General features: G+C 36.8%; 1 protein-coding gene across 4 annotated transcripts in view; it reads left to right on the plus strand.

Annotated features, from left to right (window-relative positions):
* Positions 1 to 14563, plus strand: part of RYK (receptor like tyrosine kinase) — a 94562-nt gene that overhangs the window by 61952 nt on the left and 18047 nt on the right. For all 4 annotated transcript variants that reach the window (XM_022582529.3, XM_022582530.3, XM_089911127.1 and 1 more), the window contains 4 exons: positions 4076 to 4145; positions 9816 to 9948; positions 10905 to 11014; positions 11175 to 11334. In XM_022582529.3, the coding sequence (XP_022438237.1) occupies positions 4076 to 4145; positions 9816 to 9948; positions 10905 to 11014; positions 11175 to 11334 (473 nt within the window). The remainder of the gene's footprint in view (positions 1 to 4075; positions 4146 to 9815; positions 9949 to 10904; positions 11015 to 11174; positions 11335 to 14563) is intronic.

A 14563-nucleotide genomic window follows, 5' to 3' on the forward strand; every position in this document is an offset into this window, starting at 1 on the left:
TACAAACACTTTCTTCTTTCTAAACAGATGGTTTAACTTACTGTTAAGTAAGTTAACAGTTAATAAAATGAATTTATTCATTCACTTCTCCTAACCCCAAAACACTTCTAAAGATTGAATTTTAGGTTTGGTCCCACTAGGTTTTCTGACTAGTTTTGAAGGATACTTTACATATTACTCTTTGTAGATGTAAAATTTGAGCCCTAAGTTTAATAATGTCTGCCTTTTGTTACAGTTTCTCCATTTTTTAAAGGAAACATTCCCCCTTAATTCTAATATTTCTTCTGGGGTTTGTAAATATTCTATGGATAATTTAGAACTGGGATATTATTAATTTGTTCTGAAGGAATGTTGAATTAACAAAAGAGGTTTCTGTATAGAATTGGGTTGATTTAGGATTGGAAATGGGGGGAAAGGAAATAATAGTGATAAGAAAACACAATGCAGATACTGGGACTGTTTCACAAGATAAGATTTCTCTTTCCGTGTACCTTTGAATTGTAGTCACTTGCTTGTTTCTCTGTCTTACCACTGTAATTATAATGTTCTCTCTGAGCTAGACGGAAACAAGAGAAAGCATAGTGAGTCCTTAGCCAAGATGTGGTCATGATTTGCGTGGGAAACACAGAGGAAGTGCACTGACCACGGTATTTGCTTTAAAATTGTTAGATAACTCCACATGATTGAGTGTCTCTGAGATTTATTCTTTTGGAATGTTATTTTTTAATTGAAGCTACGTAGAGTTGACAAAGTTCTTTCACAAATATGTATGCTTTGTTACATGCTATACAATTAGAAGTACAGCTAAAAATGCAAAAATAATTTTTTAAAAGATCAGTTACTTTACCTTTATTTTTTAACTTATTTATTTTTATATTTATTTTATTTATTTATTTGGTTGCACCAGGTCTTAGTTGCAGCAGATGGGCTCCTTAGTTGCGGCTCACCTGCTCCTTAGTTGCAGCTCGCCAACTCCTCAGTTGCGGCATGCGAACTCTAAGTTACAGCATGTGAACTCTTAGTTGTGGCATGCATGTGGGATCTAGTTCCCTGATGGGAATCGAACCCGGGCCCCCTGCATTGGGAGCGTGCGTGGAGTCTTAACCACTGCACCACTAGGGAAGTCCCTACCTTTGCCTTTAGGCATAAGCAGGAAATTGGAGTTTGGCTTCTTAAAAGTTATCATTTTTCACAGAGACTTAATGGATATCCCAATATAAATTTCCAGAGATTGAAATTAGGAATCTGAATTTCACACAGTGAATATTGTGAAATTGAATTCCATGAAATAAATGAATTAATTTGAGGTTATTCGTATTAAGTTCTTGTTTTTTTTATAGCTTCTAATTTTTTACAAATTAGAAATAAGTAGGGTTTTGTAAAAATCATTTTGTTCTTGTAACTTTTAGAATGTAAATTATTGTATAGTATTCTTTTCAAATATATACATCTTAAAGATAGACCTTTCAGTATTTAAAATTATAAGACTAGGACCAGACTGGGTAAGGTATCCAGGAAAATGATTTTTTCTTACTAAATGTATAAAATTATTTTTTCTCCAAAGTTTCCTTAGCTCATTATCCAGCTGAAGTGTCCCTGGCTTAATAGAACATGCTTATCAAAGTTAAAAACTTAAAAAATTATGCAAAAAATGACACATCCTGAAATTACCTTTCATTTTACTTGGATCTCTGCACCAGTTGACAAGAAGGTAAACTCTTACCAAATGGGTACAGACCTCCGACTATTACTAGTTTTCAGTTCCAAAAAGATCCTTCCAGGGCTTCCCTGGTGGCGCAGTGGTTGAGAGTCCGCCTGCCAATGCAGGGGACGCGGGTTCGTGCCCCGGTCCGGGAAGATCCCACGTGCCGTGGAGCAGCTGGGCCCGTGAGCCATGGCTGCTGAGCCTGCGCGTCCGTAGCCTGTGCTCTGCAACGGGAGAGGCCACATATTTAGATTACAGAAAGAGTAAAAAGGTATATTCTGCCATTTACTAAATGTTCCTAAATTTTAAGCAGTTTTTAAACAACTAGAGTTTATTTCAGCAGACATTGAGGTAAAGTGCTTTTTCAAAGAAGTAGCAAGTATTCCAAGTCCTTGGCTTTTTGTCTACCCATTTTGTATTCCTACAAAAGTTTTAACTAAGTGAAGCTGTCTGGAAAGGGAACACTAATATCACGTAATGAGAGAGGGAGTGATTCCACGGGTTAGTCTTGGAAGTAAATGAAATTTACTATTTCTCAGCTTTGACAGCTCCACTTTTAAGGAATGAGTGTATAATCATGGTGCCTGAGTTTAGAGGTCTGGATTTTACTGTTGGTTTAGCATTTTACTAGGTAGGGCTGGGAGGTGGATCTTGGCTTTGCCCATCTTTCTATCTTCTTCTGCCTCGTACTGCATTGATCAGAAGATCTATAAATTATTATTACGATTTTTTAAATTGTTGACATACAAATCTATTATTGGCTTCTTTGAAAGTATTTTTAAGGGTATACTGTTAATTTTGTTTTTGATATTTAAAAACCATTTAAAAAAATTAAAACTCATATTCAATTTTATAATGAAAATATACTATTCACTTAATGGAAATGTTCTTTTCAGACAGGGGAGAAAATCTTCTATACTTATTAAAATAGTGGTCCCTATAAGAGAAGGCATCCTTGTAGATTTGTGCAAATATTTAATGGCTTCAAATTCTTTTGAAGGTGCAGACTAAAGATATTGGTAAATTGCATTATCATGTTTTATTTCAAAAACATTGAACTAAAAGCCAATTTTAGTTCTGTTTGTTACCTGGACCAAAAACCATGAGTTCAGAAGCTAAAAATAAAATGGAATAATCATGCTAATTTGGGCTATTATATGAAAATTAAATCTTTTTCTACCAATATAATAGTAGTTCTTTTTGTTTGTTTAACCACATAGAGGTAAGAAGAAGAAAACAATAAAATGCACCACAATCTCCAGTCAGAACTCCTGTGGTCATTTTTTTCTAATTCTATGTTTGTAAGGTTAGAAAGTTTAAACAGGACAGAAAGGTGCAAAATGTAAATTCTCGCATCTCTAAAAGTAACCACCGTAAACAATTTCCTATGATTCCCTCTGTGAGTAAGAAGAAAAACACAGCCAAATATATCTAATTTTCCAAATAAATTTGATTTTGAAATATAACTGATCGCACAAACACAGTTTTTCATCTTGCTTTTAAAATTTAATATGTCTTGCAGATTTTCCTGTCAGTACATGTAAATCTGACTTTTTTTTCTTAAGGTAGCTGCATATTATTCTTACATGCTAATTTAACTAGTTCTCTGTGATGGGCACTTTGGTCTTTGGTTGTTTTGAGTTGTTTTGTTGTTATAATTGAACAGTATTCTTGTTATGTTATATATAGATGAGCTTTTATGAGTAGACTCTTAGCAGTGGGATTGATGATGGTAAAAGGTATTAAAAATTTTGTTAGATGTTGTTTCCCCCACCTACCCAAGATACTGTGGATGAGCCTGTTTCCTCACACTCTTGCCCAAACTGACAGGTAGCTGACTTTTTTGTCTCTTCCAATCTGATGAGGAAAATGGCATCTCCTCGTTTAATTTGCATTTCTTTACTGAGGAATGAAGCAGAAAGTCGTTTTTTTAATTTTCCTGGTCATTTGTGTTGTTTTTTTAGTAAACTATATGTTAATATCCTTTGCCTCTTTTTCAGATTTTTTTCTTATCGTATGAGTTCTTTAAAGAAGGGGGGAAAAGACGAAATCAGCCCTTTATATGCCTTATGTGTTACAGATATTTTTCCAGTGTTATTACTTTGTCTGCTTTGTTTCTGGAACCTTACTTAGTTTCTGATTTTTATGTAGTCAAACTTATCCTTAATGGCATCTGTAAATGTTGACCTTGTCAATGAGACTCTATCTACTACAATAGAATTTTAGGCTAGACCTATTTAGATTTGCCTGTAACTTTTGATGAAATTTACCATACAGTTTGAGATAGTTACTTACTAATACCAGAAAATATTGATGTCATATGTATAATATTATCATACTATATATGACAGTGTCTTTTTCTTTATGTAGATCAAGCTTCTGAAATTCAGGTGACAATGATGCTCACTGAAAGTTGTAAGCTACGAGGTCTTCATCACAGGTGAGAGGAGAAACCACCCAGCATTGTGTTAAGCATGGTAGCATTGTATGCTACATTTTTAAGAATGTTGTAATGTGCTGTTAATAGAAAACATTTCTGGAATAGCTTAATTTGTTTTTTTCCTGAATATAAAAGTGAAATGCATGCTCATTGCACAAAATTTTAAAATACAGTAAAATATAAAGAAGAGTATGTAAGCCCACATCTGGATAATTATAGCTGAGCTTTCAGGAAAGAGTTTATATTTATGTGCATCTTTCCCTTTAAAAAGTAGGATAATGATATACATATGCTAAGAAATATTTGTTATGAAATGTTGAACATGTAGAGTACCAAAGAAAAGAATAATAAACACCAGTAAGCCCACCTCCTGAATACATTGGTGGTTAACATTTGCCATTTTTGCTGTGCATGTTTATGTATCTATCATCTATTTAGGTAGATATAGATAGATATTTGCAAGTGTGGAAATATTTTAAACTAAATTGGATATCTTAGCACTTTCAATGCATTTCCAGCATGCATTTTCCAAAAAGTTGAGGACATTTTTCTATATAATCACAATACCATTATCTTTAACAAGGTTAACACACTTCTTGATATATGGCAAAACAATGTGTCTAACTTTTCATGTAAGTAACTATAAATTCACATCCACATTTAAAAAGACTGCATAGTAGTTCATTGAATGGATGCACCACATTTTATTTAACCAGTCTCTTATCATTAGTTTGCAGTATGATTTTTAAAAAATACTTACAGTTCTGTATATGAAGAACTTTTTAAAAAAGCTTTATATCAGCCCTTTTCACAGAGCTATAATAAGAGATTCTATCTTCTGAGCCAAAAAGGGCGTAATTATAGTATCACAATGTGCAGTATCAATATTTGGGCAAGGTTTTTGTTGTTGTTGTTTTAAAGCACTATACAGACAGCTTAATTTGTGTGCCTACTGAAAATTTGATCACATATGTTTAAAAAACGGAATGGTGACCATCATTGTTGGAAGATATTTATGGACTTCTGGAAAAAAAAGATAGAAAGCGATGTGTGCAAAAGACATTATGCATTGTAATTTCTGTGTACTTTGAGCAGTTACTTGAGTTCTGCCAAAAAATAAGATGACTATGCAGAGTTTTATTTTTGAATTTTATTTATACTTTGGTTCATAGTCAAAAGAATTTGAGAACCTAAAAAGAAGGCAGCTATAGTAAGATGAATAAAATGGTAATGAAAATGAAATTGAGTTTTTTGGCATTGTGATGGTGGAAAAGAAGACAAATAAGCCAACATTAAGGAGACAATTATTTTTACTGTGATTGAACATAAAACAACTCTTAGCTTCTGGGCAAGCAAGGCTGAAGGAAACAAAGTTTGATACATCTCAGTATTAGAATGGAAGGAAATGTACATGTTTCTTGGGGAGAAAACTTTTTCTGGTTTCACATTCTGGGACAGATGTCATTAGCTTTATCATATACTTGGGACATTGATTAAGACAATGAACAGATGTACTTTTTAGTTTCATTGAAAATAAAAAAGCCAGAGACCTCTGAAAAAAATTGACCACACAGTAATGAGGGACTAAAGATGTCCTTTTGAAGGGTTAAAGTCATGTGATTTAAGAATGTTACCTTCCATTGACCTGATTCACTGATTCATTCCAAGAATAGAAGTCATTTGCAGAGGAATGGATAGATAACTGACCCTTTAGACTATATTTTCTAAAAAAAAAAAAAAACACACATTTTGTTTCCTCTGAGTAACAAAGCAAGAACTGGGTAATGATCAATTGGGAATGTCCTTTTTGACAATGTTCGGAGTACTTGATTTATTATGCTGACCCTAGTGGGAAGAACCAGAGTGTTTAATACTAGTATGTAATGTTAACCTAGTACTTAGGTACTTAGCTAGTGTTCTTACCTTGATGAAAGGTCTGTACCACATCAGCACAGAAGTGGGTGGCAGGGGTATAGACAAAGCCAGGATTTTCTCAAGAAGCAGTTTTATATCCACAGTAGCCCAAAGGTGCTTTGGCTGAAAAATGTTCAGAGCAAGCATTTGCAGCATTTTCTCAGGCAGCTTTAAGCTATAGGATTTTCCAGCATCCAACTAGGATGAATTAGTAGCCCCAGGATACACTTAGGTGGTGGAATGGGATGACTTATACTGAATTAGGGTTATTTGTTACTGTACGTTCAGTGATTAGGGAATGTCTTCTAAAGGCAAGTTATGGTTTGATCCTGGTTAATTGTTCTTCCTCATCATAAAGTCATACCAGGACTCCTGGTTTTTAATGAGCAAAACACATTGTCAATATGTAGAAAGTATATGGTTCTTTCTACTCACTGTAGCAATTTATTTCATTTTTAAGGGGACTAGGGCCTATGACACATTTCTTTTGACCCCTGATGTCTAGACTGTTCATGGCTCTGTGTATGCATACGTTCTCATTCATTAAGTGCCCATTTTGCACTTGGAACACTGCTAGGCATGAGGGTTAAAAATGAAATAATGGGCTTACCTGGTGGCGCAGTGGTTGGGAGTCCACCTGCTGATGCAGGGGACACGGGTTTGTGCCCCGGTCCGGAAAGATCCCACATGCCGCGGAGCGGCTGGTCCTGTGACCCATGGCCATTGAGCCTGAGCGTCCGGAGCCTGTGCTCCGCAACGGGAGAGGCCACAACAGTGAGAGGCGCGCGTACCGCAAAAAAAATTAAAAAAGAAATAATGATCTTCAGTGATCATATTATAGAATTTATCAAGCAAACTCAATACACTCAGCAAGAAATGACATCTAGTTTCTGATTTTACCTTTTTTAAAAAACTAGTTTTGGTATGTAATTCATCATGTTTACTTCATGTTTTAACATTCCATGATTAAGAGTTTTAAAGTGTTGAAATATTTTAAAGCATCTTGAAATTCTTTCTTTTCATTCCTTTTTCCACTGGAATTTTTGAGAATAATTTTTATTATAAGTTAAAATAGCTGTATAAATAAAAGATAGCTGTTGATTTATTTAAATTCCATCAGACATGCTTTATAAAAAGTACAAGTACTCAAGCTATTTCTGCTTGTAGTTTGACTCTCCACTGGCCCAAGGGTGCCTGATGATGGGCACTTTGCTGAATGCCTCATGGCTCTCACTCTGCAGGCACGCTCGGCAAGACTGAGAACTGGACCAGTTCTTGCCTCAAGTCCCTGCAGAACCTGCCTTTCCTCTATAGCACCTGCTTCTGCCTCATCCGCTCTTCTTACGGATCCCATATCTTCCTCTTTATCTTCCTTTCCTTTATAAACTGGGCAGAATGAAGAGCAGCCATTTATTCCTTGAAACATTTTCATGCAGCTTGTTACTTCTCCCGGAGGGCTTTTAATCCTCTGGTGATAGAATAAGTGATTTGATCTCATCCAGCAAACTTCCTGTGTTTGGGTCAGATTCCTTTAACTTTGCTCAGTGAATTTCAGTCATGAGGAAAGGTGCAGAGAAATAATTTTGGGAGGGTTAAAGAGATTGGGCAGCTCTTCATATTACTCCTGAAATCATGGTAGGTTCAGTTAAACCTGAGTCCACACCTGCTGTAGTCATTTTTTCCCACTTTTATTGAGAAATAATTGATATACCTCACTGTATAAGTTTAAAACATACAGCATGATGGTTTGATTTACATATATTGTGAAATGATTACCATAGTAGGTTCAGCTAATGTCCATGTTCTCATATAGATACAATAAAAGGGAAAGAAAGAAGAAAGAAAATTTTCTCCTTGTGATGAGAGCTCTTAGGATTTATTTACTCTCCTACCCACTGTCCTGTATATCACACAGCGGTGTTAGCTATAGTCGTCAGGTTGTACAGTACATCCCTAGTACTTATTTATAATTGGAAGTTTGTACCTTTGACTGCCTTCCTCCAGTTCCCCCTCCCTCCATCCTCGTGCTCTAATCATTTTAGTATGTGTGGGTCTTGGTGTGAAAAGAGGCTCTGTCTTGCTCCCCTGGGAGGGAATGTCCAGTGATCCAGTGGAAAACACAAGGTTTTTATAATCAGATGAAGATTTGAATTTTTTCCACTATGTGCTGGCTGTTTGTCCTTGGCAAATTACCTCACCCCTTACCACCTTCATGGATTCCCTCGCCTGTAAAGTGGGACTAATCATCACTGCCACTCTTGGGCTGTAAGGCAAGCAGAAGCCTTACAGAGAAGTTGCCGCATACAGGTTTACTGATCTCTGAGTCCTCATTTTCCCGGCTCTTCAGGGTCAGTGCTTTCCCTGTTAGTAACTCCTGCACAGCAGGCGGGGGGCCCCACAGCTTTCACTTCTGCACTGTTAGGCCAGAATCGTGTGACTGTGGTTTTAAAAGAGATACATACTCAATTGAGACAATTTAGGAAATACAGAAAAGCAAGGTAGAAATGATCTAAAGTCTCGCAACTCAAAAACAACTCTTGGCATACTTCTGTGCAGAGTTGTATTTGCCCCCATACTTGTAATTATCCTGCAAGCATATGTGAATTTTGTATCTTGCTTTCCTATAAGTAAGTTTTTACTCATATTCTTGTAACATCCCTTTGTGACTATTTAATTGTTATATACTATCCTATTATTTGGCTGTACTTCCTTACTTTTGGACAGCCTTGTTGTTTGCAGCTTTTACTATTAATACTGCATTAACTATCCTTGTTCATATAGCTTTCATATGTTTAATAATATTTCCTTATTAATATCCTTAGAGGCAGAATTTTCCAAGTTAAGGAGGAGGAATGTTTTTCAGCTTGTTGTTTGGTGTTACTTACCAAATATTTATTAAATGCTTATTTCTGTGGCACAGAATACAAAACATTGGGTGTAAAAAAGGAGTTCACTTTAGTTTTTGCCATCTAGGAATTTTCAGCTTAGTGGGGGAAATGAGGTAATTATGTAAAAAGTTACATAGCCTTGGGAAAAATTAACGGTTATTTCCAGGTACCGATGGAAGAGGTGTCATTAGGCAATAGGATGAAAGTATGTGTGCCATGGAGATTTTAAAAGGAACAAGATTTTTTTTTTACTGCATGCTTGGCCTTATTTGTATATCACAGCAACATTGTATGGCTGGTGGGATCCCCATGTTAGAGGTATGGAAACTAAGGCCAAGAGAGATGGTCACACAGACAGTAAATGGTAAATTTAGGATTTAGAAATCCCATGTGACCTGCTAAGAACTTCTTGGCTTTTTGTGACAGTTTCATGCTCTTGATCATCATATTCTTTTCTGCAGACTTGCGTTGGGGCCCTTTTTTTTTTTTTTTCTTTTTTAAGCGTGATAATGAACCAAATGGGCTGTTATCATATGCTCATGATCAACTCATTTTTTAGGTCCCTTTTATTACCCTTTAGAGTAGAGATTTAGTGTGGCTAGAGTGTGTCTTAAGAGAATCTAGTCCACAGGAAACAATTTCTGAGTTTATAATTTTTCCCTATCAAGAAAGTGGGTATGTGGAAAACATTAAAGTCCAGTCTAAGAGCATTTATAATTTTACGTTTTTAATGGTTATGTTTTTAAGTAAGTTTGAGATTTTCTTGTTTTGTTTTAGGTTATCTTTATTTTATTACTTTTTGTTAAAAATAACCCCCTGAAGTTTCAGATTTCACTTGTGTTTCTCCTGATTTTTTATTATTTTATAGAAATCTTCTTCCTATTACCCATGTCTGTATAGAAGAAGGAGAAAAGCCTATGGTGATATTGCCTTACATGAATTGGGGGAATCTTAAATTGTTTTTACGGCAGTGCAAATTAGTAGAGGCCAATAATCCACAGGTGAGAAATATTTGCCCACATACCAATTATTTACCAGTAGCTTCTAATATCTTTGAAGGTAGATGTTAACATTCCTATATATAAACTGTTTAGAAGCCTGTAAAAAGAAACTCAAGGTTGAACCAGAAGATATTGCTAATCTGTTGATTTAGAGAGAGATGGTTTGTGATTCCTGTCTTGAGGCTTACACTCTGCTGATGCTGAAGGTTTTCCGTGTATAACCATTGTGTATTATTCATAATCACCTCAAACCCTCTGTGACACCATCTCAGTCATTTTCCTCATAACTCTTTGAAGGTACTTGTACTAGATCTCCCTTCTAGGAATGGAAATAGACCTTACAGAGCCATTTGGTCCATGTTGTACAAAAAAAAAAAAAAAAGCTGGTGGTAGCTGGAGGTGTAGATTGTCGGTGATAATTTGGTAGCCAGGGTTTCCAGCAAGTGGTTGGCAGCCAGAGCCCACCAGCATCACCTGGAGAAGAATTTCATTCCTCAACCTACAGTCCTGGCACATTAGCTCTAGAGGAGCACATCAGAGAGAGCTGTAAACTAGCATTAGTTTGAAAATGGTCCCCGGGGGGTAACCTCCTAATAAAAGCTTAATATTGTAAAAGAAAAGAACAAGTTATTGAATAATAAACATTTGAAATATTACCCTTAGAATTCAGCATTCATTGAACAGATGTTTATTTAGCTGCTACTGTATATGCTGGATGTTGGGGAGATACACCTAACAGATGAGAGTGAAGTAAATGGTAAATTACGGTACAGAATGATAAGGACTGTAGTAGGTATAAGTATAGGAAGCTATGGGAACATGTTCTTGGTCAAGAAGTAGCTTTTTAAAACTTAGTGTGTAGATGTATTTTGGGATGGAGTAAGATTGTGGAATAAAATAACTACCATCAAAGTTTTTGTGCTAACTGCAGACATTGTCACTTTCTGTTACTACAGGCAATTTCTCAACAAGACCTGGTCCACATGGCTATTCAGATTGCCTGTGGAATGAGCTATCTGGCCAGAAGGGAAGTCATCCACAAAGACCTGGCTGCTAGGAACTGTGTGTAGGTGCCATAAGCTTGTCACTGTCATTTGATATTTAGTGTTCCCTGAATTTGGGTTCTCTCCAGGAGTCACGGTGGGAACTGTGTTGTATTTATGAGTGATTGTGGTCCATATTTTTTCAGTATTCAATTGTATTTGATATTCATATCTACTTTTCAGCATTGATGACACACTTCAAGTTAAGATCACAGACAATGCCCTCTCCAGAGACTTGTTCCCTATGGACTATCATTGTCTAGGAGACAACGAAAACAGGCCGGTTCGGTGGATGGCTCTTGAAAGTCTGGTTAATAATGAATTCTCCAGTGCTAGTGATGTGGTAAGTACTGGGACCCCCAGATATCAGCGGAATGGAGGAGGCTCCAAATGCTTTTAAAACGTTTTTCAATTTTTTTAATCTGATAACTGTTCCCCGAAGTTTTTTATTCAGAAAGCAAGTATAGTTAGTTTTCTAACTGTCAGCTAGTTTGTGACCCAAACCATGGCCCATCACTGTGTGTAATCTCATTTCATCCTCATGATAACCTGTGAAGGGGCTATTAACACTATGAGATAGGTAGACACTATCCCAGTTTTAAAGGTGATGATATTGAAGTTAGGTTTTTGTTTTTGTTTTTTTGCAGTACACGGGCCTCTCACTGTTGTGGCCTCTCCCGTTGCGGAGCACAGGCTCCAGATGCGCAGGCTCAGTGGCCATGGGTCACGGGCCCAGCCGCTCTGCAGCATGTGGGATCTTCCCGGACCGGGGCACGAACCCGTGTCCCCTGCATAGGCAGGCGGACTCTCAACCACTGCGCCGCCAGGGAAGCCCTGAAGTTAGGTTTTTTCAAGTCTCAGAATGACCAGGTGGCTGTCAGATAGTAAAGATTTATTGTTTTCTTTTTTTCAAACGACCTCTTCCCAGTTTTATGGCCTGTGTAACTTACAGTTCCCCAGATGTCACACTCTCTTCCTTTTTGTCAGTTTCTGGGTGGTTCTGTCTATTCAAGCAGATCATATAGTGGGATCCTTTCAACTTAGTGATGTATAGTTTCAGAAGCCACAGTTACTTGCGTGTATTTTGTAGGCATTTTAATTGTTTTTAATTTCTGCCACTTTTTAGTTTGATTTGGAAAATTAATTTATTTCCCTATCTCTTGCTTAATGCACTTTATTATCATAGCTGAATATTTAGAGATTAGGTAAAACTTCTGCTTATAAGGCCCCCCTGTATCACTCAATATCTGTTAGTGTTACATGTAAAATTTTATAGAGTAATTTGCTTCAAAGTTTCAGCTATAAAAATTGGGCTTACCATATCATTATATCTTGTGTCTCAGTGATATATTTTATTTATAATATAGGGTTTCCCTTTTACTAAGCTTGTGTGGGTTAAGAACTACTCTTTTAATACACAATTTCCCTCAGTATATTAGTGTCCTGTGGCTGCTGTAACAGATTGCAGCAACCTTGGTGGTAAAACAGCAGAGGCTTATTCTCTCACAGTTGAATTCTGGAAGCCACGTGTTTGAAATCAGGGTGTAGGCAGGGCCGTGCTCCCTCCAGAGACCTTAAGGGAGAAACCATCCTTGCCTCTCCCAGCTTCTGGTGGCTCTTGGCACTCCTTGGCTTGTGGCTGCATCTCTCTGCTCCATGTTCATACCACCTTATCCTCCATGTGTCTGTCTCTCGAAACTCCCTCTACCTGTCTCTTACAGTGATACATATGATTGCATTTAGGATTTATCTCATAATCCAGGATATGTTTCTACTCTTAAGGTCCTTAACTTAATCACATCTTTTGTCATATAAGGTAATACCTATAGGTTTCGGGGATTAGAATGTGGACATATCTTTGGGGCCACCATTCAATCCACTATACTCAGTAATTGAAATTACCTAAGATTTCCTTATTGAAAAACTAATCTTCCAATTTAAAATCCTTGAAATGATTTGTTAAGGGAGGAACCCTCTCTTGTTATTATAGTCTTTTTTTTTTTTTTTTGCGGTACGCGGGCCTCTCACTGTTGTGGCCTCTCCCGTTGTGGAGCAACAGGCTCCGGACGTGCAGGCTCAGCGGCCATGGCCCACGGGCGTAGCCGCTTCGCGGCATGTGGGATCCTCCTGGACTGGGGCACGAACCCGTGTCCCCTGCATCGGCAGGCGGACTCTCAACCACTGCGCCACCAGGGAAGCCCTATAGTCTTTTAATTTAATTTTTTCTTTCTTTTTCAGGAGCTAGGTTAGCTATTTGATATATTGTGCCTTTCTGCATACCACGTGTTTTGATGAAATGTGCTCACTTGATGTGAATGAGCAAGTTACATATATAGTTTTTAACCTTTTTTCCTGTAAGTGAAGGTCTTTCATTATGCATATCTTCAAAATACTTCGTTTTAACTTAATTTAAAATCAACTACTCTCTGAAAAGAAAAAAAAAAAAAGCTTATCTGACACTTGTGAGATGGGCAGAATAGATATGAGTGATGATGCGAAGGATGTTTTCTGTTTCATGGAGCAGCTGCAAAAGTTAATAGTGGATGGAAACTTTGTTGCCACAGTCTTTCCCAGCCAGAGTCATGGGGCCTTTTGGAGAATGGGTGGAGGTGGGAGGAATAAATCCTGATTCTTAGACACAGAGCCCTGAGGGTTCAGCTTGTATAGCAGTGGGAAACTAGGCCTAGTCTGTTCTTCCAGAGCTGTGATAATAAAATAAAACTTCTCTAACATTAATGTCAAGAAGTTAAAATTCCAAGTAAAGCAATACAAATACGCCAAGCAACTTACATAGTTCTCATAGTTATCTAAAGAGAACCTGGACTTCTTTTTGGGGGAAGGAGGGGTTGCTTTTTTTGTTTTTGATGTTTATTTTTCTCAAATGATGTTTAAAAAAAAGGAAAGCAGAGCTTGATTTAGGCTAGCAAACAGCTGCTGTATTGAATGACAGTAAGGACCAGTTATACTCAGGTGCTTGTTTTTCAGGTTGCCAAATCTTTATTCAGAAGTTCTGAATTGTAGGTGGGATTCTTTACCAGTTTCTACATTAAGCAAAGCCGTTTTCATGGGGAAAAAAATTGAGTTTAACTTTGGTTTTAGAACATAGTTCAAAAACATAGTATCAGTTGAATTAGAGCTACATGGTTTTCAAATCCACCCCTTTAGTAGAAAAGCCTGCATCTGAATATTTTTGAATGCAGAAAAGTAAAAGAAACTTTCCTCACATCTTCTTTGAAAATATCATTCCATATTTGATTTAAAAGATTAATTCACTCATCTCTTTGGAATGTTAATATTCTTTTTAATGGTTGATTTTAAAATTTTATGGTTTTATTACTCATGGAAATATAGCATAGTTGCCTTAACAGAAATGAGGTGGCAGTTGTGGTGAACCCAAAACTAGTTTAACGGGTAGGAAATAGAAGGTGTTTCTTAGATGGCAGTCTATAATACAAAGATGCCATGTAAATTCAAGGAGATTGGGAATTGTTTGATTATTCTCTTAGAAAAAGGAATTGATAAGTAATATTTCAGAGGGGTATGCAAGATGGCCAGTAGTACTGTTAGCTTGC

Source organism: Delphinapterus leucas, chromosome 4 (assembly GCF_059928025.1).
Source record: "Delphinapterus leucas isolate spDelLeu-1000000601 "Yukka" chromosome 4, BTC_Dleu_Yukka2, whole genome shotgun sequence".
NCBI classification, from domain to species: domain Eukaryota; kingdom Metazoa; phylum Chordata; class Mammalia; order Artiodactyla; family Monodontidae; genus Delphinapterus; species Delphinapterus leucas.